The sequence below is a fragment of the Chiroxiphia lanceolata genome, chromosome 14, assembly GCF_009829145.1.
Source record: "Chiroxiphia lanceolata isolate bChiLan1 chromosome 14, bChiLan1.pri, whole genome shotgun sequence".
NCBI lineage: Eukaryota > Metazoa > Chordata > Aves > Passeriformes > Pipridae > Chiroxiphia > Chiroxiphia lanceolata.
Genome location: NC_045650.1, coordinates 4,833,098 through 4,858,233, shown reverse-complemented (window position 1 = coordinate 4,858,233; position 25,136 = coordinate 4,833,098). Strand labels below are relative to the sequence as shown.

Sequence of the window (25,136 nt, the reverse complement as noted above, 5' to 3'; positions counted from 1 at the left end):
CAATTGATTTCTTTGATGCACAAATATAAAGCAGTAGCAAATCATTATCCATCTATAAATACATCAATATAAAAATACTTTTTTCCCCCCTCCCCCTCCATCCCATCTTCAATTCATCAAAGACATCCCTATTTGCAGATAGACCTAAAGTCAAACTGTTTATTGTGATTTTAAAAGTGCCTAAACATTTGTAGTATGTGCTAAAAACTGTGAGAGCACATGACCTGGCTTAAAAAAAAAAACCCTCTGTGAATTCCTTTCCCTCTCTGTCCCTCCTCACCCCATCCCAGCAAGGACAGCAGTGCAGGTGGACGCTGGGGGACCGCAGCTGGAAGCAGCAGTAGGAAAGTGGGAAGTGCCTCCATCAGCATCGTTGCCAAAGGTAACAAGACCAGGCTGGGAATTGTCCCGTGTGTATTTAGGGCTCAGTCTGTGCACAGGCACAGGAGTGGTTGTGGAGATCAGCTGAGGCCGTGAGGGAAATTTGCAACAATTCAGGTTAGCCCACGTTTTGTCACGGTACCAGAAATCGTCAGTAAATACATTTATTAATGGGCCACTTACTCGCAGGTAGCAATTACTTAGAGCAGCTCAGGTTTTAATGCACAGCCTGCATTTCCAAAGGAGAGTGTTCTCGCTGGGCACTGCTATAGATCCAGGCTTCACGTGGAGATTGGTCACTATTGATCCTGCTGGGGTTTATTGTGGCAGCAGTTTGCATTACACAGGATTCACAACAGGGCTGCAATAGTGGCCATTAACCTGCCTGTGTTTAGCCAAGATCACCTTGTGTCCAGCCACCACCAGCTCTGCTGGCACCCAGCCATTCCAAAGGCCATTCCCACAAAACAAGATGCTTTGTAGGGACCCAGAGCTGTCAGAGACAGAAGCAGAGGGGCTGTGGGTGCTGCACCCCGACCTTGGCAGTGCCCCCCAGGCTGCAAACACCCCCCAGCTCAGCTGCCAGCAGCCCAGACCCTGTAGAGGATGGGCTGTCAGTGTCCCTCAGCCCCACGTCCAAAAACAAACCCAAAAGCCAAACCCTCCCAGAGGTCCTGTCCCTCCCTGGGTACCAGCACTGCAGCAGCTGGGGTTGTTCAGCTCATGGCCTCAGGTGAGGAGGAGTGTGGTGCTGAAGGCTGAAGTGCCTCCTGCCCTGCTCCACCCCGGGATGGCTTTAACATGTTCCTTCCACAGAAAGTGCTCGTCAGACTGTGCTCCTTAGGCTGAGCTGACACCAAAAACCTCAGTGCTTTGGTCTGTCAATACTTATCAGGAGCCCCCTAGTAAGGACTGGACACGTTCAGTCTCTCAAGTTTATGAGTCTCCTAAACCTCATTTGTCAGTACTTTGATGTTTAAAACTAGTCTGTGATGGGCAAACCAGAAATCAACACAGGCTTTCAATGCTGCCTCCTGTAATGTGTACATCAGCCACTGAGGAAAAAAGTGCTCAAACAGCCTTTATGGAGATTAAGGGAAAGTGCAAAAATGTTGCTACTTTTAAAGAATGAACTATTCAGTTACTTGTAGTCTTTCTAAACTCAGGATACTGGATAATGCAGCAAAGACCTCCCTTCTCAGGAGCACTACCAGCACCATCAGTCAGAAATGCTGCAGCATCCCAACGACTGTTTCAACTCCTTTTTAAAAAGTAAGATTTAGACTTAAGGTCCAACCCTCACTTCAGAGAATCACAATGGAATTGAAACTAAAATTAATATATATTCAAAGGTGGAGTTCAAGTTCGGGTGCTGCAGTGTTTTAGTCACACATGAGCTTTTATTAAGGGTCAGGAGGACTCACAATTCTTAATCCTCCTGTTTCTTTGCATTATTCAAGTTTCGATTGTTTGATCAATGGCAGTGTGATTAATGCAGTTATTAGAACACCTGCTATAAAATTACTGTGGAACAAACCAATTCTGTACACTGAAAGAATATTCTGATAAGTCCTTTTATCACCGGTAAAACAGAGGCTAATATTTTCTTGAACTGACACTGGTTAAGCTAAAAGATTTCTTTTAGGAACAAAAAAAAAAAAATCAGGTGATTCTATTCTACTGTGTCTGACTGCAGAAGTCTGCTAACGAGAAAAAAATGTAGTGCCAAAAAGAAAAGAAATTTTGAAAATTATACATATAGATCTAGACAGAAATAAACATAATCACAGGGAATAGATTCCCTATCGCTCTATTTAAAGGTCCTTTTTGTTTTTAAGTGACAGTGATTTAATTCAGGGCACCTGTGTGTAAACATGGAGTTTTTAAGTAAATAAACATTGTGCCTTTGACCCAGGAATGAAAGTAAAGAAGGAACAGGTGATCACTTAAATTCCACCTGACTCAAATCACCTTTCAGTCCCATGTTTTGAGAAGGGAATGTTTTAGTTGCAAAGTTCAGAATTTGGAACATACAATAATTAGGAAAATGCTTAATACCAACCCACCCTCTTTATTAAGTCATTTCTTCAAGTATTTTTAATAGTGCAAAATACTGGTTTGCATTAGTACAGTTACTATGGGAATTCACAGTCCAAAAAAAAAAAATCTTAAAAGATTTCCAAAGTCAAACAAAAAACTTTTTAATACTGTATTTTTAGCAAGAACATTTTTAACAAAGAATGTGTACTTTAACTTAATATGGTACAACAGAGAAACCATACTTAAAAGTTTCCATTATCTAACACTCTACTGCATATTCATTTTTCCATCTTAAAAGACCAAAAGCCAAGCTGAACTGAGCATTAAAAAAAAAAGCATCAATTATAATCCTCATATTACGTCAGCTATTAGGGTTTAGCTCACACTTTTGAATTGGTCATCTAATGAAAGGACAATTTTTACATCGTTCTTTTAAAAAATGTACACACATTTCTTTTTAAAACGTAATATATATCGAGTATCTGCTTCAGTAAACAAAGCTTAATTTATAAACACAATCGAAACAGCTCCATGTTGAACAGTTTCAGTGATAAACTGGACTTGTTTGATGTACAGCCAGTGCAGGACCGGTGTGGCTTAAAATCATTGTGCCTTTGCTATCCAGTAATAGCCACCTCCTAAGGAAAAAAAAAAAAAAGTTCTTTTTGGGATGGGCTGGGGAGGGGGAATAATTCCTGTATGTGCTTAAAAATACTAAAACTCCTTTCTATCTCCGGGGACCTAAAAATGATCTGTTGTAACAGGCTTGGTTTGGTATGGTAAGCTTGTAAAAAGTCTCAGGATGTCTTAATACGGCAGTTTTTCAATGCAGCAACAGTAAATTGCTTGGAATTGTCCTTCAAGTTTCATGCTACAAATCCTGTTCCTCACACAGTACTGAAGGCATCAAAGGTTGGAAGGGACATTTCTCAGGAACTATATAGTCTTCAGATAGTGGTCATTATACATTTTTCAACAGTAGGTGGTTCCTTCAGTACATGATGGTCGGTTTGATGTATGTTCTGTTTTCTGGAGGGAAAAAAAAAATGACACAGTTAAAACATTTTATAATTAACTGACACTTTGGTGGCTTCCTCACTTTTTTGTGGACCTCTTTTTAGTTCAAGCCAGATGATCAGATCTATAAATGATATAAACTCTCCATCATGTGAGCATGTTTTATACAGGAAAAGGAGGCACTGGGTGACAAAACCCAGCCAAGCCCTCAAGAAATGAATGTCTGGCAGAGAAATGAGCTGCCTCAGGGCACTGGTCACCTCCCAACTCAGGTGCAGGTGTGGGTACTGAGCTGGGCCCAGGACCCACCAGCCCTGCTTTTCCAGTCAGCAGCTGCTGACTGCAGGCTCTAAATATCTTGATTTGGATTTTCTTCCTTTATGGTTTTTGCTTTTAACTGAACACTCATTTTCCTTCTTTTTTTTTTTTTCCAGAAGGCAGCCCGTGTTGGATTGCCTCCCTCCCTAGGACAGAGCAAGTAACATGGCACCAGCTTCACAACAGACCCTTATCACATGCACAGAACCTGCCAGGGAACAGGGTGTTAAACCAAAACTGCAGTGCTTTAAGAAAATGTAAATCAAGATCTGTTCTTAGAAAACTGTTCTTTCATTCACAAACCACCACATTTCATTTAAAATTCTATTTCTTTATTTAGAGAATGAAGTAGAAAAACACTTATTTCCTTCATAAATATATTCCTACTTACATTACCTATCAACTGTGATTTTTCACATTAAGCGACTTCAAGCCCAGAGAAAAAAATAAATATTGAAATGCCCACAGAAACTGAAGCTAACAAGAATCCATACTCCTGTTCATTATACAATGAATCATGAATCCACCCAGCTAAATCTGCAAGTACTGATCTGGAAGATGATAGCAAAATGATAATATGGAGAAGCATTTTGTATAATGTTGACATCTCTCCCATTACTGTTTTACATATGCCAATACTGAACACTCCTAAGGATCGAGGAAGTATTGACCTGCTAACTGACACTGATCCTCGGAGCAATCTCCAAGTTTGCCACATTTCAATTTCAAAATGCATTTCAGCTATAATATGAGTGATTTATCATTTAGCAGTAGCTGTCAAAGTAACCTCCTAGATAAAACAAAAACATCTGGAACCATAAACAGAGGAGAGCAGTAGCTGAATTTTAATCCAAATCCGACATGTTCACTTCATTAGGAACAGGAAACAGCTAATTAGGAATTGAATGTTTCGTGGTTTTAAGGAGGCTCAGACTCTCCAAACCAAGATGATTTAATACGTATTTTGGACGTAAGCACAAATAAAGATCGGAAGAGCCAGGGACATAACAGCTCCAGAGGAACATTTGGGAGCATGGGAACCTCCACAGAAGTGACTCAAATTAATTTGTTTCAAGCCTTTGGCTGATGAAAATTATTGTCTTAAACTTAGTGGGGGAAATACTGAAGCCTGGGGAGGGGGTGAGCAGAAATGCAACTATTGGATACTGTGGGGTTTGTTTTAATTTCTCTCCTTGTGATCATTAAGAAGCTGCACTTGACACCTTCCCAGTGCAGGCTGTTCTTGATATTTTTATTGTATTTTAAAAAATATTTTTCTAGCTAAGGTAAGAGGTGGACACTGAGGGTACTGAGTGCTGAAGGCCTGACTAAACTTCAGAACAGGTTTCCATATTTCCTTCCAATTTCCTTTATTTCTCTAAGAAAGTTCAACAGAGGTATCTGGAATACCTGTAAGAGACAAAGTAAATGCCACAGCTAAAGCCCAGTGCAGCCACTCAGGGGATGTCATTGATCAGTGAACAGAAAGTGCACAGTTAAATATTTCCTTTTTTACAACGCTCTCAATTATTCTCCAGAAATTAAAACACTTTTTTGTTGCTGTGCAATAAACTGAACTCCATGGCATTAACCACGTCACACAGCAACCACCTCTGAGGAATTAACGTGCTGGGAGCAGCTGTGCCCCCACTTACACAGGAAAGACAATGTGATGTTGTCAAATTAATCTTTTCTGGAGAATATTCACCATCTCCTCAGTGCAGCTGACTGCAAGCTACAGACCATTTTATAGCATTTTACTGTATTATACAGCAAAGATTTGAATAAATCTGTGTGCAATAAATGTATTCTTTTATAAGGTTTATCCCTTAATCAAATATTCATTTATGTGGGCTTCATTCTATTAAAAACCGAAATTATACAAAGGTGAGCAAAAGCGTAGATTTACAGTAGTTTAAAGCCTAATCTCATTCTCTAGGGGTAATACTGACAATATAAAAACTGTATAAATGATATTCCCTAACACTAAATATGCTTATGAGCCCCCTGTGCATGTTACACTGCTTTACAGCCTACAGAGCAATGCATGACTGGCTTAATAAGCAAGACATTTAGAAGGGATTTTTTTCCCCTTCACAATGTGTAAGACAAGTAAAGATCTCAGAGTTCCTTGGTGAGCCAGAGCCTGTGTTAATAATTACTGGAATTTTCCCTCAGGATGGCATTCTCTTCCCTGAGTTGTTAGTCCAGGGTATATTCAGCTCTTGCACTCTTTTTAGCCACAATATCATCGTTCAAGGCTTTAATGTGTGTATAACAGACAAATCCAAAGGCAATAATCATCACCTGCATATTTATACATGTTTATTTTGTTTTCTTTTTTCAGCCTATTCAACATCTCCTAATTTCCTGAATCTTTTTTGAGGCTCTGGTTGTAAGACCTCTATTTCAAGTTGAGAATTTGGCTGTTATTTCCATAAAACTACTTTAAAACCAAAACTGTGTACCCTCCCAATGTGCCCTGGCAATGCTGGTGTGCAAATCCAGTCCAGGTTGGGGAGCAATGCACCACAGCTACACCCTAGGATTGCCAGGTAACTGTGGCACACAGTAAACTGGTGAAGGGAGGAAATTTGGGATCTGCTTTGTAATGAGAAAACCAGGATAAATTTGTTGTATCAGTAACTGTAAATTACACATGCAGTTTATAAAATGCACTACAACCAGCACTACAGGTTGTAGAGATGAAATAATAAACTGGAAATGCCACTTTGCCAACTGAGCTGGAGGAGGAGCTGGGAGAGCAGCTGGAAAACAGGGCAGGTGGAGCTGGGACCTGGCAGTTTCTGTAGCCAGACAATGCACTCTCAGAGCCCTTGCACAACTCCTGCTGGAGGGGATGGATCCAAGGGTCTGACAGCACACTACAAGTATCCTACAGGACAGGAGTTGATCTCTCCACCCTTGCCAGGCTGTGTGAACAGCACCTCAGTTAGATCAGAGCCAAGCCCAGCCCTGGATGCAGCAACACGTGGGAAATAACAATAAATTAACTTGCAAAGCTGGGGCTAATTAGTTTGGACCAGTCTCTCATTTTGCAGAAAGAAAAAGAAAAAAATGAGAGAACAGTTTGGTTCTACTGCAGACCATAGCCCTCAGAAAACCCTCCTTCTCTAATCCTCTTGGTAGACAGGAGTGCTGCCTGCCTGGAAGGAGGCTGCATCCAGGCTGGGTAAAGGCCACAGCAATTACAAAACACGGCAAAGGATTCCTTCACTATAACGATAAAAAAAAAGACCTGGCTTGCAGCCAGCTCTCATGGATTTGGGTTGGTCACTCAGCTGAATGACAACAGGAAAACTGACTTCTTTGCCTGCTTATTAGTTGTCCAGCAAAACTTCTCCCTTCATCTGCAAGTATTGTCCAAACTGAGCATCCAAAAGTAACACACGTTGAGCAGGGCATGGCTTCCTCCAGACCCATGGAAGAACCTGGATAATAAATGGTGCTTCTGCAGCAGTACTAACCAAGGTTGGTTTGCTTTCTTTTAACCCCTCACACTTTCCTATGGCCTCTTTCCACCCCTGCTGATGTGCACTCTGATGTCCAGTGCTGCCTTGACATCTCCTCCCTACAGACAGGAGCATGCTTGCCTGACCCTCCAGCGCAGTTCACTCACAGACCTGCTGGTTTAAGCTTTCTTCCTCACTTATTCTGTGCTTAAGACTACCCTGTCAAACATTTCCACGTAAACATTAATAGAGCTGAAAACACTTGTACTAAAAACAGGATTTCCAGTAAGTAACAACAGCCAAGGACAAGCTCACTGAGCACAGACCATGCAGATGCTGGATTGCCACAGTCAGTTTGAGCAGGTAGGGAGGTAACACAGTGGTTAGTGGTTCCTGCTTAGGAAATATTCAAGCCTACAGACACTGAACTACTGAATAAATGTTTTAGCCCTTTGTAAGGACAGACAGGTCCAGATCTCCATGCTCAGTGGTCTCTTGAGGAAACCTTTACCCACCTTCTGTTTCATGCAAATCACAAAATCTCAGCGCCCTCCCTCGTATTTTGTGTGTACAGGCTTACACAGAGAGAGACAGCCAGAAAAACACTGTGTGCCAAAAGGAGAAACAGCACTGAGACTAAAATGACTCAGCCAGGGCAGGCACCTCACAGCTCCTCACTGAACTTGGGGAGCAGAAGAGCAGCTCTGAGCCACACTGGCTGCTGTGTGCACGGGTGTCACAGTCTGGTAGCTGCACAGGAACTTGAGAAGAGTTCTTCTAGAACCATTGCACAAGGTAACTACTAAGGGTTTAATAACACAGAGCATCCAGAGCAGGACATGCAGCAGGGACAGAGCCCAGCTTGGGCAGGAGGAAGAAGAAAAGGCCCAAGACTCAAACGGAGAAGGCTGGATTTAGAAACTGACTGGTTAGATCACAATACTAAAAAAATATGGCACAGTTTTCTTCATTATAAAACCCCAAATAAGTTCCAAAAATCCAAAAATAAAAAGTTACTCACTTTTTAGTAACTGAGAGGTTTTGTGCCAAATCTCTGCCAGATTATTTCACAAACAAAAGCAGCAGCAGCACCTGCCCTGGGTCGTCTCCTGTTGCAGGTACAGTGAACCATGTTCTCACCTCACCTGTCTGTGAGCAGCCTGTGCTGCTGCCTCCTTCTTGAAACGCAGAGGATTTTATTTTTTTGTAAATTGTTATCATCAAGTATTACAGTAACATCTAATTTTTAAGTTTTTAAGCTAACATTGCTCTGCTGATTGTTCCAATATCCCCTAACAATGAAATATCGTAATACAAAAGTTAACTAAGGTATAAACATGCAAAAGGAGAAGTCTCCCTGCGATCATAAAATGATGTTATTTTCTGTTCAGCAGTTCATGTTACTGCTGTTCATGCTAATTAATTAAAGGAGCTGTTGCTGTAATGTGCAAACAGGGAATCTGAGAAACTGAGAGGGCTTTTAGGTCTCGGAGTGAAGTTAAGTCAATCTGGGCGCGGGCAATCAAATGTAATGAAATCACTTGTCAGTGCTAAGCTTGCAAAAACTGTGAAGTTTGACTAGGGAGTAAAAGGATTATAATTAGATTTCCAATAGGATAATAACTAAATGGCAGAAAGCAGTAAAGAGAAAATATTACTTTGTTAGCTAATGGTGCTGCTGTTCGGTTTTAGTTTTTATCAGCACACTTGTAGTTGTGCTAATTTAATTTGCTTTTATCAGCAAAAATGCACTACTCGAATGGTACTTGAATGTCATTTGCAAAAATCATTGATCTGAAGGTGCACTTAATGACACCCAGTATGTTTATTTTATGTGAAAGGTAGACTGGTTGATAAAATGCTTGATGTACTATCGTGCTGGCCCACGAGTGAGCGATGCAAGGGGAGCAGGAGGGTTCTGTGTGCTCATCACCCGCTCCTACTGCAGGAGTTTCATGACCACTGCAACTACTGCTGTTCTCTTCCGTCAGCTAAAAGCCTCCCAGATCAAGTTCTGAACTAGAAGATTCAGTATATGGAGGATGGAAGTATTAGACTGTAAAGTACAGAAAAGTTTCAAGTCTCATCTGCGTGAAATTTCCGTTCAATTAATATACAAAGCGGAGAGAAAATGAGTCAACTAAATGGAAAAGATTTATAATGCAGATCAGAAATGTAGTACATGAACAGCTTGTGTTAATAAAATCATTTTAAGAAATGAGCATAAAATATGATATGACTTAATCACTGTGAAAGGTGGCTGTGCAGTAGTTCTGTAATTTTCCTTTAAACCGTCTTAAGGAGATACTGGCAGTGGAACTAATTGAATTTCAAAGGAAAGGCACCGTGTGAATGATAGATTTCTGTCCAGCAGAGCTATTGACAACAGAAAAAGAAAGGTCTGCATTGATGCTAAAGCCTTTTTCTGTGCAGTAGAGAGAGATTTTGGAAGCTTGGAAAGAGCTTTGTATTAGGGACATGTGTTTTGACCCTTTCTCCTCCCAGGGCCCGAAAAACAAAGGTGGCAAATGAAGGGGCAACGAGGGAGTGTGCTCGAATTGTTAAAGCTGGCAGTGCAATAGTAGCTGTCAGGAACACAAATGGGAATCAAAGGGAAAGAGAATAAAAAGTTATTACAGTATCAGCATTAAAAAAAATAAAATGAAAGAAACGGTGCTACAGGACAGAAACACTTTGAAATCTAAACAAGCTCTACCGAGAGCTCTTCAGAAACCTTTTTATCAGCTGTGTAGTGTGACCAACTGGCTCAGCTGCTCCCCATGTTTCCATATGAGCAGAGAGGTCAGACCACTGGAGCTGCCAGTCCCTATGGTGGGAAAGGAAGGGAAGGGAGGCTTTGCTATGCAGGGACATGGGACAGGGCTGCAGCTCCCACTGCACAGGTCATGCACTGAGCCCACAGACACTGAACACTGTGGATACACAGCTGTTCCTTTGGCCAGGCTTTTAACCTGAACAAATACTTCATGAGCCAAAGCCTGTTACAATTAAAGAATGATGTTGTTGGGATCAGATTAAAAGAAAAGGGGGAAAAAAAAAATCCCCCAAAACAACCTGAAATAAAAATGGTAAAATCACAACATTTTTCTGTGTATTAATAAACTACTAAAGGTAATATAAGAGAGTTCTCTTAATTCCTTTAAGTAAATGGTTGTTGGAATTGGCTATGCATCACTTTCCTCACAGTATTTGTAATCATTTTTGATGTGAAGACACATTTGAGCCAAGTGTAATTTTTTTCTTCAACTGAAAACTGAAATTACCTTTCTTTTCTTTACAAGAGTCTGCCCAGATGTACCTTTGACTCTCAGAACTGTGTTAGAAGAACACTGAGCACTCATTCCAGCAGGTATCATGAACAGAGCAGAAACAGGAACATTTTGCCTGTCAAATTTAAACACATGTGTCCCAACTGCTTATCCAACATTTAGACTATTTCTGGCAGCAGCAATTTTCCAATTGCAAAATTTAGAGCACAACTCTAATCATCTGTGTACATATATATATATATACACACACATATGTTATACGTATATATAGGCTTTACAATAAAGCTGTGATTCTCCTTTTCTGTAATACAGAGCATATGAACCTAAAATCACAAAAAAGAGACAACAGTAAAAATATTTGAAAGCTTTCCTGTACGGATGACAGATGGACAACAGATGCACACCAGAGGTATGTGAAGTCAAGCCTTCACCAGTTGAGAAATGCTCAAGTGAGGTCTGTGTCTGTAACTGCACTGCAGCCCTTCTTCTGTCTGCACAGAAGGGACTGTCTTTAGTTACCTCAGCACACGGTATTTTTGCACATTACCATTACATGACGCCGTAAAAAGGGTGGAATTGCTCTTAGAACAAGCAGATATATTGAAAGAGGCAGCAGCCAGCACAGAACTGAATGGTCTGGAACGAATATGGCACAGGACTGAAGGGAGAAAAAGGCTGGTTTTACAGAAAAGCAACTCTACAAACTGGACATTCTCCAAAGTTACAGAATTTCAGTAATTGCTCAGACCAAATTTTATCACAGGTGACCGTGTGGCTCAAACAGGCTTCCAATGGTACTGGGAAAATCCCTTAGGACTCTATAGCTCAGCTCCCCCAAAGGATGATGAGACAACTCCTTACACCACGACACATGTATTACTCTTTGGGAAGCACTCAGACAGTGCATGTTGGTGCTGAACAGTGAGAAAAAAGGAGCACTGGTTAACTTAGAACGTGAACATGGCTTTCTTTCTTCACCTACACTTCATTTACTTTCTGAAAACACCTGTGATCTTGAAAGGTAGGTAAGGATCACAAGTGAAGTATTTTAAAAAGACACATCAAATGTAACCCCCCGTTTGAACTAAGAGCATATATCTGATAGATAAATATGAGGTTCTCACACCTGTACTTAAACAAAGTTGATTTCTGGTCTTGTTAAGTACTGCTCTTACACAGTTTTCTATATCAAACAGGAAAGCACACTGAAGTTGTATAATTCACATTTATCTTAAAGCAAAAAAACAGATACAAAAACTATTCTGCAACACATTTAATTTTTACTGTGGCTCACGACAACCAGGTAGGCGAGGGGCTGTGGTACATACTGCACCTTGCATTGCTGCACTGTCATGTTGGGTTCCGTTGTGTTCTATTTCCATATCTGGGATTCCAGCATCTGAAAGATGTGAGACTGAAGATTAATGCATTCCCCTTTGCCCCTCTCTCATGCATCTTTAGAAAAATATTTATAGCAAACTAGGGTGATCTCCAAGTTACACGGTCTTGCATAAAACATTTGGTCCTCATAGAATTTTCAGTAGTAAATTGTCTCCAAAATGTGCAAACATTGCTGGTCTCACAGTGAATTATTTTTAATGTGCTTCACATTTGTCTGACGATCAGATAATAACCAACATGTGGTATTAATATGTCTGTAAAAACCTCTTGGAGAATGAGGGCATCTGACATATGAAAAATAAAAGTCAAAATTAAACTGCTTAATGTTAAAATACATTGACTCTCCTATACAGCCAAATACCTTTAAATTAAAGAATTTAAGAATACATTCAGTGCCAGGCAACAGTTTTGTGTATGTGTGTGTATCAGTTTGTGTGAGGGCATGTTACAGACAAGGGCTGTGCAAATTGCACTGAAAACCTCAGCTCAGGCTGTGTAAGCACGTGTTACCACCCAAACCCAAACCACATCTGTCATACTGTGTGAAATATTTCCTGACTTCTAAGAAGAGCTTTCCAAAGAGGACTGTGCCCTGAGAAGGAGTCTCCTAACGATACTCGCTTTGGAACTATTTAATTCCATATTGACAATATTTCTGTCTGCACAGTCCTTGGGGTGGGGGCGGGGGCTCCAACACCCCAGGGTGTTACGATAACAGATGCCATTATCCACCTTGTGCCAACAAGGATTAGCATGAAGGGTATGTGATTTGAATCCACGGCACCTCAAATCCTGGAGAAACATCTGCTTCCCTTATAACACAGCACTTAGAAATCACAGCAAGGAAAAACCCACACCTGAAAGGGAACTGTGTGTACAGTTTGGGAGGTTTTCTGTGCAGAAGCCTGTCCTGGACTTTCTCAAATAGAGAATAACCGCACTGTTGCTTTTGCAGATCCCTTTAGTTGGAGCGTCAGTATCTGACACTGGGGATATTTTGCTGGTCACCCCACAGCACCAGCTGTGTCAAGCAGGACAACCCTGCAAAGTCCTTACACAGAAGGGTAATATCTTAATAATATATGAGTAAATGAAATATAGGTCATGTATGCATATATAGCTCTGTAAAGATATATGATTAAAAAGTAATATTGTCACATATATACAATCTTTTCTTATAAAATTGCAAGTGACTGCTATTCCATAGGGTTTCCCTTACTCAGATTCCTGTTTTGAAGGCAAGCCCAGGGCACTGATCTATCAGTCTGAAAAGGTTCTTTCTTTTCAAACCCTTCAGAGTTCATGTTGTATATACAAAAAATGACAAAGTCATCTGTAACTAATAACAGCATCTGTTAAATGAGACAGACCGTCAGAGTTAAATCAAAAATACTCAGAATAGCCCTTCACATTTTGTTGTCATAAAATTGTACCTGCAATTAAATTGTGGATTAAGATGCTAATGAGCTACCTGATTTGCATGTGCAATCAGATTAGCATGTAAATATCAGCCTCTTGCAGGCACTAACACATATATGACTACCTGAGTGTGCCTGCAAATCAAACTTACAGCCAGGTCCACACCAGCAGATGTAAAGGTGTGTTAATCACACTGATGGCACGTTGGCATCCCTGGATTTGTGGCTCCAGAACTGCTGGGTGCTCCTGACTGGTGTGTGAGCAGCAGGTGCCTCCCTGCAGTGGCACAACCTGGGTGAATGACCTTACAGTACAGCAGGATTTTGGCTGTTTTCTGACATTCATCTCAAGGTGCTGGTTCTGACCGTGGATCCAATGTGGGCATTTGTCTGATCCAGAGGAGGAAAAGATTTCTGCTGGTTCTGTCCACCCACTCTGCCCTGGGTCCCTGTCCCTCATCATGGTGTGACTGTGGCTGTAAATTCACACCTGGATCAGCCCCGGGCACTGGTGGGGCTCCAGGAACACCAGGCAGGCCCTGCTCACAGTGATGTGCTGGGCTGGAAACCCCAGCAGATGAGGATGGCTCTGAGAGATCCTGTTCTCCTACTCACTGAGTTTATGTCTCTTGAGTGCTCCAGATAAATCACAGCTCACGGTCCACCACGGAGTGAGGTGCCAGCTCACAGAGACAGCCTTGCCCTGACTCTAAAGAGCAGTCTGGGCAGCCCACACAAACTACAGTCAGCATTTTCACTCAGCAGTCCGGGCAGTTTTTGGTTGCAGGCTCTAGCAGTGCCCAAAGCAGGCAGTACAAATTAACAGACAGACCACAGGAGACACAAACACAGCAGAGCCTGAACACCTCTCTGATTCCTGAGCCTCTGTAGAGACTTCAGAGTAGGGAGGTACAGACTAAACCTTAGATACAGAACCTGAAATTAATTAAAACTCAACTAGGTTCAGTCTTAAAGATTCAAAGCAAAGCTCTAAACTTTGGCTAGAACCATCTTAAGCAGGAGAGGCAAATCCTCCCAGTATTCAGAACATAAGCACTGTGTAGGAGATGAACTGATTTGCTTTTGTCTCAAAAGAATATTTGGGAAGTATTCAAAACCCAGTCAGCTCTGAAAGCTGATACATATTTAACAAACTTAATAGGTCCTGAGGCTGAGCAAACTTCAGCCAAATGGCTTTTAAAATGAAGCTCAGCAGTTCTAAAAATGAATCTGCTGGGAGAGAAGAGTTCAGAGAACCTTATAGGAACCAAATTTCACATTGTCTTAGCTGGCACTGTAACAGATTTCTCTGTAATATATTCAGCATTTCTTGTCATCTCTGTGTAAACTGCTCTGTCTGTTTCTCTACTTGCAGACTTATTAATTTTTTTTAATTCATGACCCAGAGCACATGGCCTGAAATAGATTTTTTTTTATTATTTCAGGAAAGAATTGTGAGGTTTCATTCTGGAATTTGCTCTGTGCACCATCTTATTTTTTTTCCTCCACTCAATTAAACATCATTTTAAGCTGACTGTGAAAGGCCAACTAAGACATTACCATTTAACATCCTGAGACCGTCACCTGATGTGGCCTGTTTAAGCGCCTGTTCCACTTGTTCTCTCCTCTTAGATTCAAATTCCAAAGCTTCTTGCAATTTTCTCTTTGCCTTCTTTTCTTTCTTCAAGCGTTTCTGAATTGTTGCTGAAATGTAAATACGGTGTAAGAAAGGCTGTTAAGGCACAATTAATAGATGACCGAGACAGTAAAAAATTTGTTTATGTTCAGTACTCAAATGCCCAGTTCCAGCTCCAGACACTGACACTCCCCATGGATGGAGGAAGTCTCCTGAATGTGTCAAAGATTCAGTTTTAGGTATATCTTCTAACATTAAAAGGAAGTGGAATTTATTTCTGCAGGTGAACTGTCTGTGTGCAGTGGAAGAGAATCTGAATCTGAGAATACTGAGGGTGCAGAGAGTGAAATCCCAGGGAATAAAGTGGTAATTTTGGGGGTAAAAATGGAGCAGCAGTTGGGTTAATTCTGAAGCAGAATAACTGAAATATCAAGAACCTCTGCCCAAGACAGAAGCCAGGTGTAAGGCCATTGACAAGCTGAGTTAGGTGGGTAAATACGACGCACTGAGAAGGGGGGTGTCATCTCATCTTCTCTCTTTTACCCATGGAAAGCAGAACCAGTGCCTTGACAAACATCATCCTCAGGCCCCTGGTAGTGCCATGGGAGATTTGGCAGAAAACAGTATTCCTGACTAATCTCAGTTTTAAAGCCAACTATAAAGCTAAAACCATAACTAGAGAATTGTACAGTATTAATTGTAGCCAGATGATCAATATCTGCATGGAGAACTGCTGACATTGGCTATGATTGTACTCCCTCACCTATATAAACTCAAGCAATAAAATGCACCTTTTAAGCCTTTTCCTTTTCAAACCCTGAATCTTAATCCCATATTTAACCTTTTTTTTTTTTTTCTCCAGTCCCAGGTTACCAGTACTGCCAACAGCCCCTCTTCCCGTGCTCCTGTGGCTGATGGACTGTCCTTACTGTCCTTAGTAACCTGTCTTTATTGGTTTCTTACACTTGTTTTTCTTGCACCACTGCTGCAAACACACTCTCTTGTGTCTCTTCTTTGCAGGATCTGCAGTTCCCTTCCCTGGTAGGATTTCTACAGGCCCATCACCACACTTCTGCTGAGTCTATCCTGTGTTCAGGAAATCTCTCCTCCTGAGAGCACCCCATGTTCCAGGAGTCTGTGATCAGCTGGCACACTGGATTGGCACAAGGAAGATGAGCTGGACCAGAAGGCTGATGCCCACATATGTTCTCAGAACTAGCAGGAGAACATTTTTAGCAAGGTCTGGACCACTGAATTCTTAGTGACTTTTACAGAGCTTTCTGGATTTGTGAATGCTCTAGGAAAAATTAAAGGATACCATTGCACGGGAAACCTCTGAGGGACTTAATAAATGATGAATGGTTGAATGTGATCTATAGAACCTAACTTTGGAAAACTGGCCAGCCCATGTGAAAAAGCCTATCTCTGACATATATTCTGTAACAATAAAGATGTGAACGTGGTGATAACCTGAAAGGTAAACAATTCTGATGATACTGATTATTGGTGAAATTCTCTTTCAAGTCAGAAGCCAACAAAGTCTGTGAATGCCTTAAGGTTTTTGGTGACTTAAATGTGACTCAGGAGGTGCAAGTGTGCTGTCCTAAGGTTTGGTTTACAGAAAGACACAGTGCCATCCACACTTACACTGGGGTGATGCAACATTTCTGGACACCCACTGCAATTTAACAACTTCAGTAGTATTTTCTGACCCACCACTACTCAACTGAGAAGTGCCCTTTGGTGTCTCTAAGTGAGACCTGGGCTGCAGACAGCTCTGTTCCACACACCTCATTTCCATTCAAAACAGGAAGACAGGACTTGGCACCTACATTTTTGGTCTTATCTCGTTTTATCTTTCTGATTTCATGGATATAATCTAGAAGTAGCTCTTGGCACATGAAGTGCTGTTCCTTTCCTTCAGATGCAGATCTGAATTTTAAAAAGAATACTGCCTTCTTTTCAACAGCACGGCGAGAAATTCAGATTTACCAATTTAATTGCCTATTATTATCAAAAGCTTCCAAACAGTCATGGTTTTGTCTTAGAAGGCCCCATTTGGGGTGTGTTATTGTACTTCACTCTCCCCTGATGGCAAATAAAATTACCTAGGGTTATTTGCTTCAGCTCTCGTACTTGGGCAGACAATTTCTAATAGTTCTGCCTATTTTACTGCACTGAAGTTCTCTACAAGACAAACTGACTAGCACTGAAACTGCAGAAATGTGGGCTAAGGAAGTAAGTAGTAAGGTGATGAAAAAAATCACCTAAAAACCCAAATTACAGCCGTATCTTCCTCACAGTAAGACTGATTCTCAGTGCTTGGAGGATAATAGCAGAAACCAAAAGAAATAAGGGATGTCAAATGAAGAAATCAGGCCAGGAATGCCTGGGCAGAGTGATACTAATATACCTGAAAGCCATGGAACTGCTCCAGTTTCACTCCTCAGAACCCACCAAAACTCTCTGCAGCCACTTGCCCTCCAGGAAATAATCCTTCAGTCACTGTTCTGTCTGCTCACAGGAAAGGGTGCTTCATTCTGGCTTTATTAAATTTAAATCTTCCATTACCAGTGCTAGTCCACTGCTGCAGTGCTGGAGTGTGTCAGTTAACTCCAAGCCCTCGACAGCTCTGGCTGGAAATGCCAAAGGGTTACACATTTAATAGATACCTAAACTCCATTTTTCATTCACTCACCTCTGCTTTGCAGCTCAGCTGTGAGTTGCCTTTCCAAGCTCTCTCGTAGTTCTCGCTCTCTACAAAGCTCCATCTTTAACTCTTTCTTTTCCTGCTGTATCTGCTTTTCCTGGACTCTGGCATTGTCCACAGCCACTTTGAGTAAGCCCTAAAGCACACAAAATGCAAGCTCTGAAAACACAATCTTGTTGCAGCGGTCACAAAATTCATCCATTTGTTTCTTTTACATCCTCTAGGAAAACAGAAAAATTAAAAGCAGGAACCCATAGACCTGGAGCACAATTGGGCATTTGAAGTACATAAAATATGAGGAATTTTGTGGCATGGAATCACTGGGTATAAGTTTGGCTAATTCGTCCTCCTGCTGTGGTTTGTTATAAACACAGTGCCATGTCAGTGCTGACCTTGTTCAGCTGCTGGGGGAACACACTAGAGGAATAATGAGACTGGTGAATTTTAATATGACTATTATTGCCAATTATGAAGTCAAATAGACAATGTATGAAACCCTCTCACAATCAGTAATGTCAGGGAGTGGAAATCTAAGCATTATGTGAAATAGAAGAAATGAGAACTGCAGATACAAAATAGTTCCTAAAACTTTTTTAAGAGCGAAAAAGAAACACATGTTATCCATCATGACACAGCCAGGCCCTGTAGAGAATAATTTACCTGAATGTTGGTTAATAGTGTTTCTACTGATGAAAGACCATCAGCAAAAAGAAATGGCGCCGGAAATCCAGGAGGCAAGGCCTGTCCAGCCAGTTGGACTTTATCTAAGGTTGGTTTCATTATTGGAATGGCAATTTGGACCTCTTCTGCAAAGACAGGTTTTAAAGGGACATCAGAAAGCATTGGAAATACAGGTGAATGTAATTTCTAGAAACCAGCATTCTCTTTACCTGGAAGTAAATACAAGTGCATTAGGAAATCGAACACTGTTTCAGCCTTTGGGCAGCTGGGATTGTTGCCAAGGTAAGTTTGCAAAATAATACAGAACAATAATCAATATACTGAGACTGTAACACAGCTGTAATAGAGTACAGACTATTATATCTCAAATTCTACAGAATTATACTACAGAATTATAACTGTATTACGCAGTTCATTAAACCTGAATGACCTTTCTTCATTCTATCACGTTTGCCATTCTGTGATGTGCTTTTTTTGTTGCTATAACCTTGGCAAAATTCTAATCAAGGAATGGATCACATCTCTTTACTCCTTTACCTTTACCCTTCCCATGCCCAGCAGTAAATAATCTCCACTGGGTCATCCATCCCCTCCTGCTCTGTGGTGTCAGGACAGTGTCAGCGTGGGTTCCTGAACAGGTACCTGGCTGCTGTCAGCCTTTCTAGTCACTGACAGCAGCCAAAAATGCCTTGCTGAGTTCTTTCCAAGGCAGGTGGAGAGAGAGCTGGGTGGTGGTGGGGTCACAGGAATGGCTCCTGTCCTCACTGTATTTCTTACAGAGTGTAAAACCAGGACCTGGCAGCCTCTCCTTCACCCCTTGTTTCAAATACATCATGTTGACATAGATCAAGCTGTGCTCAGACAGTAGAAATGTGTATCCAGAGAGAAACAGCAACATTAGTAATTATTTTTCAAAAATCCTCTAAATTTGGGGAAGAATCAGTACCATCACCTATGAACTCGCATTTTTGAAGAGAACAATTTAACCATCTTTTAGGACAGTAAATGTATCTCCTTCTCTCAGATCCCTGTGAGTACTTCTTCCCTCGTATTCATTTTAAACACAGAGTTAATCCCTGAAAACTACAAAACTAACATCTAGCAGTCCCTAAAGTCAAACTTGGTACGTTTCTTTTACCCTGAAATATAAAAGAATATTTCTGTGTAATATTCCATGAAAATCCAGCCTATATATATTATGATCCTGCACTTGTAGAAATCATGATGAATATCTCCTCAGCAACTGCCTTTTAGTAAAGCTTGTGCCTACTGCACTGACCAGGAGTTCACGATGCCAGTGCTTGCTCAGGGCAGCTGCACACCAGTTTTGTCTGTCAAGTATTTTGGTCACATTATTAAAGCCCAGATTTACAAGTAGGCCGTTTTTCCCTCTTATTTAATGGAAAAACAACTCAGAAAGAATCTGGCAACAATGAATTAACCCAAGGTGTCTCCCCAGCAGCACATTTCCTCGTGTAACAAACTCCAGGAGCTTCCATCGAGCAGCACTTTTTGCTGTGTGTCTAAAACACCCACCTGACAACAAACCAGGAGCATTAATAGTTTTCAAGTATTCTTTGAAATCTCTGTTTAGGGAGTATTTTGGTTTTGCTGTGTGAGTTCATTAAACAGAACATCTTCATAATGATTCTTCAGGACTAATAACAAAAGCCAGTAACCTCTACACATCCTCGGAGCAAACATCTTAGATGTAATTTAAATGATCCATTTAAAAAAAATCCCAACTCAGGTAACATGCTCAGACCACGGAGTTTGTGCTGATTCAGACACACCATTTCTCATATTTAAATATATCAGTGGCAGAGTCTTTAAAATAAACTGATTAGTTGTCGCATATGATGCAGCACAGAAATAACAGCCAAGCCATGGAGTCACAAAAAAACTAAACAGAAGTGGCATTTGAAAAAGAAGGTAATACATGAAGTATGCATAAAAAAACAGGAGCTGCCTTAACACCTCTAGAAATCTCTACTATTTGGAGATGAAAGTAATAACATTAAATTGGCCGAAAGGAAAATTACTATTGACTGTGAAGACAGGTTGCATGGTCTATGGTTTGTAATGCTACTGTACAGCAGATTGAAGTTTCAAAATAGTATTACTCTTCTTTAAAGAGAGAGACACAGCTAAATTAGGTGCTGCTTGCTGCAGTGAGGATCAAATGCAAAAAGAATCATATTTCATCAGACCTAGTCAACACCAGGAAAATAAATAGAAATATAAGAGGTATGCAGGCAATGATTCATTTTGATAATCTGGCCCAAGAGAGACACATAGAGACAGCACACAGATCTAAGCTTCTACCAAAAGACAAATAGGACACAGAGGGTGGGAATTGGGATGACAGTGTAGCAGAGGTCACATCGATTTTCAGCAGCAGTTTTCACACAGATGAGATAACCCTGGACTCTATTTGGCCCATTGTTCATATCCTACCTGTCCCAGAAGCAATAAATTTCCAAGTCCCAGAAAAAGGGCAGTAAAGAAGAAGGATTCTACTTATGACTTCTTATGATTAAGTTTTTGTGCTAACCAAACATGCTTTGCAGACCAAGGTCACATTGCATGTTAAAGTCTGTAATAGCTGAGACTAGAAGCAGCATATTATGTTTTAGCGTATATGGGTGGAAACTGTCAAACCATTCATCATTTTTTTTTTTCTGATTGAAATCACACTCTGCAAAGATGAATGATAAATGCATTAGAAATCTATTTCAATCTTGTAATAGGTCTTCACATCTGAACGGTGTCTACATCTCGCCCATACTCTGAATAAGTGCACAGTTAGGCAGGAATTTATTAGCTAGACTTGAGGAATCATAATTGGTAAAGCAATTAAAAATGGCACGTGCTGGAAGCATTTCTTGGGGATTGTATCAAATGCATCTCTTTAATGAAAAAAACCAACAATGTTGATTTAAGGATTTTGATTTTAAACACCACTAAAAATATAAATGCTAAAAGCTGCACTCACACACAGAATACAACAGAATAAGCAAGAAATAAAGCCAAGACAGCTACAGCCTGATCAAGGACACAAACAACCTTTCTGATTATCGAGGCAAAGTGGGAACTACTTTTATCGAGCCTGTTTGTTAAACCTGCCATGCTTTATAAAAGCATTCAGGAATCCATTTAGAGTGCAGCCTTTTTATTTTAATTTCTAGCTGACATCCAGATGAATAGACGAAAGCAAGAATTATATTGCAGAGCAGAGAAATACACAGCGAACACTAACAGTGAGCGGAACATCATCCCGGCAAAGCACACAGAAATCTGCCAGCAAGTTTCTTGTTCTTAATTCAATATGCTGAAGTATTTCATCTTCTGTCTTCTGCCTAAGTTGCAGAAACAGGGATTGGCAAATGAAGCATCAGCCTAGGGACTGAACACAGCACTGGGAACAGGAGGAACACGAATCGTTTCCTCCCGACAGGGCACGGTCCAAACCAACAGGCACTTTTATTTGCCAGCTGGTTTATTTTCTTTCACAAGGCATGTTTTTAAACCCATCAGTCACATACCTGAGACACTCAACATGTCACGGCCCTCTCAAAACAAGGTAGAAATATTAAAGGTGCAATTTACACCAGTTAGATCACTGAGTTATTTCTTCACGTACACTTCAGAACTTTATCTACCTGGACTTGTATAAGCATTATTGACCTCAAACAGCTCATAGGATGTAACTCATGCATTAATACATATGTGGCATATGGAGAAGACAGAAAAAATTTATACAAAATTTACAAATGTTAATCTATTAGTTACTAACCAAGACATTTGATATCAGCCTTCAGGCAGGCTTAAGAAGATGTTTTTGGACATAGATGGCAGCTGGGTTACTCCTTTTCCCTGGCTGTGGCATAAAATTTAGAAATCTAGGGACTGAAAGTCTTTATTGCAGTTATAATTCTTTGAGCTTCGTACCTGAGTGATGGGGATTACATTTAATGCTCCATAGTTACAGAACAGCCTGGATACTCTAATGGACCTCTTTGACTCTTAATAAAATAAGGCAGAGGATCTGCAACATCAGCTGAGTTGTCTGTGTGACTCATCTCTAAAAGGTACATATTTGAAAAAGCATTATTTGCCCAAATATCTTACAGAATCATCCAAACTGACATATCTATAGTGGCAAGAGGTCCCTTGACTTCCAGCTCTACATTTACTTCACATCAACAGTGATAGGCAGCAGTGTCCAAAGACAGGTATTTTGACAGAATTAGGGTCCAAATTCTAATTTTTTTCTGCAAAAGGCTGTTTCCAGAAAAGTGAGACTTCTTATTTTGATTTTAAACCTTGGCAACGTCTACATTCTTAACTAGAAACCAGTATATATTTTTCTCTTACAGCAAGGTCAGTACGAAACCCAGTAATCTAAAGCACTTTTTATTTCAAATATTTTGTATTTCTAAGTCTGCAAGGATAGGATTATCTGTCTTCCAAGTCTTAATAACTCTGAAAATCCTCCATAACCCTCTGCCTGCCTTTTTCTCCCTTACTCATTGCTTCTCTGCCAGGTTCCAAGACTCCCGATCATCAGTGAGAAAAGAGATACCTCCTCTGAGCCTGGCACCAATCAGACTTCGAAATTTACTGCTTTAACCTTGTGATTCAGGTGCCAAACTTAAAGTCACTGCTGTTTTTCTCAATTACAGTCCCCAAATGATGAGGGTCAATGAATGCAATTGAGGAGTAGCTGATTAATCCAGTCACCAGCTTTAAGTCAGACTTCATTTTCAAGTGACTGATACAACTCGATAGCACACAAGCATTATTCACTGCTGAGCTTTGCCATAAAAAAACTTCACTTTAAGAACAGTATCTAAACATTATATATACATTTCCTATACACTGCCAGGCTGCCTTAAAATCTGTAGAAACTATCACAAAACAGTAACATCAGCTATGCTCTGCTTCATGGAATCTGTGTCCAAGCAGCTTCTCACCTATGTGCTCAAAAATCATTGATTTTGTTCTGAACAAGTGTTTAATAAAACTTTTTCACTGTTTTCATTCAACACAGTGGAAAAATGCAGAGTCATCGAATTACTGAGGCTGGAAAAGACCTTTAATATCAAGTACAATGGTTCCCCCAGCACTGCCAAGGCCACCACTAACCCATGTCCCCAAATGCTACAGCCACAGGGCTTTTAAAAAGGGATGGGGACTCCACCACTGCCCTGGGCAGCTGTGCCAGGGCTGGACAGCCCTTTCCATTATGAAATTTTCCTAATATCTAATCTAAACCTCCCCTGGTACAGCTGGAGGCTGTTTCCTCTCATCCTGTCCCTTGTTCCCTGGGAGCAGAGCCCGACCCCCCCCCAGCACCCCCCTCCTGTCAGGGGGTTGCAGAGCCAGAAGGTCCCCCTGAGCCTCATTTTCTCCAGGCTGAGCCCCCCCAGCTCCCTCAGCTGCTCCTGGTGCTCCAGCCCCTTCCCAGCTCCGTTCCCTTCCCTGGACACGCTCCAGCCCCTCAATGTCCTTCTAGTTTGAGGGTCCCAGAAGTGCCCCAGCACTGGAGGTGCCCCAGCAGTGCCAGCACAGGGACGGGCACTGGGTCTGTGGCCACATTATTCCTGATCCAATCCAGGTGCCAGAGGCTTTTCCATAGACCTGCTCTCAGGAATGATGAGGGAGTGTTCTCCTGAAGGAAGTCATAAAGCAGGCACTTGGGTGTTTGAAGAGAAGGGGGCAAAAAGCAGAGAAATGAGAATTTCACTAAAAAAGGCTGAAATTAGAGTTTACAAATTGCCTTTATCTGCGCACTCTTTATCAAGAGGTGCGTAATTATACAGCTTTGACATTTTCATCAGTGTACTCTCATTAATAACAGAAAATTGTACCTATTTATAACTTCAACATATTTACAATATACTCTGATGTTCACATGGCACTGGCAGTAAAAACACCTGAAAATATTTTATTAATTTAAGCCTTAAAAACAAGGACCTGAGTTAGAGGAGATACTTGGTTTGCAATAATAAAAAATGAAATTAAGAAGTGCAGCAATTCACTGGCTTGACATGAGAAATGAAGTGTTTCTCTGCACATAACTTTAGTCTAAAGTTGTACAGATTAAGAAAAACAAATACAACTGATGTCACCTGGTTAAACTCTGTTCATTAGGGAGAAGTGCTCCCATTAAGGCTCCTAATAAATATATAAAGAGCCTTCAAAATGCTTTATTTTATATTCATAACAATTACTTGCAGTTTGTCTGTGTTGTTATTATTATTATTATTATCATTACCCTTGCTTTCTCCTACGAGCTGCTCCTCAGACAGGTTTTGGTATTCTGGATTCCAAAATATTTGAAGTTGTTCTGTGCTTCAAATTGCTTCTTATCTATGGAGAAGCTTAAATACTATTAATGTGCATTTTCCATATGGTAATTTAAAGTAACTAGTTATGTTCAGCCAGTAATAGTACCTTGTCATTCACCACCACAAGGACTATTTCTACTGACAATGGAGTGAAGTGAAAATGTTAACTTTTCAATAAAAGGTTACTAATCAAATTACTGTGGTGTGGAAGAAAACAGGACAATAAAAGAAAACAACCAAAATCCTCCTCATGGTCATTATCAGGAGATTATAAATTTTTCTCAGCTAACTCTCCTATTAACATTCACAAAGGTTTTTTTCATGGTGATTTTTAAGCATCACTGTAGTCTGACTATTCTTCTACTGAGATTTTAAAATGTCAGATGAGGATGGGTAGGAGGAACTTGCCAACAAAAAA

General features: G+C 40.7%; 1 protein-coding gene across 4 annotated transcripts in view; it reads right to left on the bottom strand.

The window, feature by feature from the left end:
• Positions 1-2,557: 2,557 nt before the first annotated feature.
• The window catches only part of DACH2 (dachshund family transcription factor 2), a 249,054-nt gene continuing 226,475 nt past the window's right edge, over positions 2,558-25,136 (bottom strand). For 3 of the 4 annotated variants that reach the window (XM_032702180.1, XM_032702182.1, XM_032702183.1), the window contains exons 8-12: positions 18,345-18,490; positions 17,673-17,820; positions 14,899-15,042; positions 11,853-11,918; positions 2,558-3,450 (exon numbers count right to left, since the gene is read on the bottom strand). In XM_032702180.1, the coding sequence (XP_032558071.1) occupies positions 3,413-3,450; positions 11,853-11,918; positions 14,899-15,042; positions 17,673-17,820; positions 18,345-18,490 (542 nt within the window). In that variant the 3' untranslated portion in view covers positions 2,558-3,412. The remainder of the gene's footprint in view (positions 3,451-11,852; positions 11,919-14,898; positions 15,043-17,672; positions 17,821-18,344; positions 18,491-25,136) is intronic. The other variant, XM_032702181.1, reaches the window with a different exon arrangement.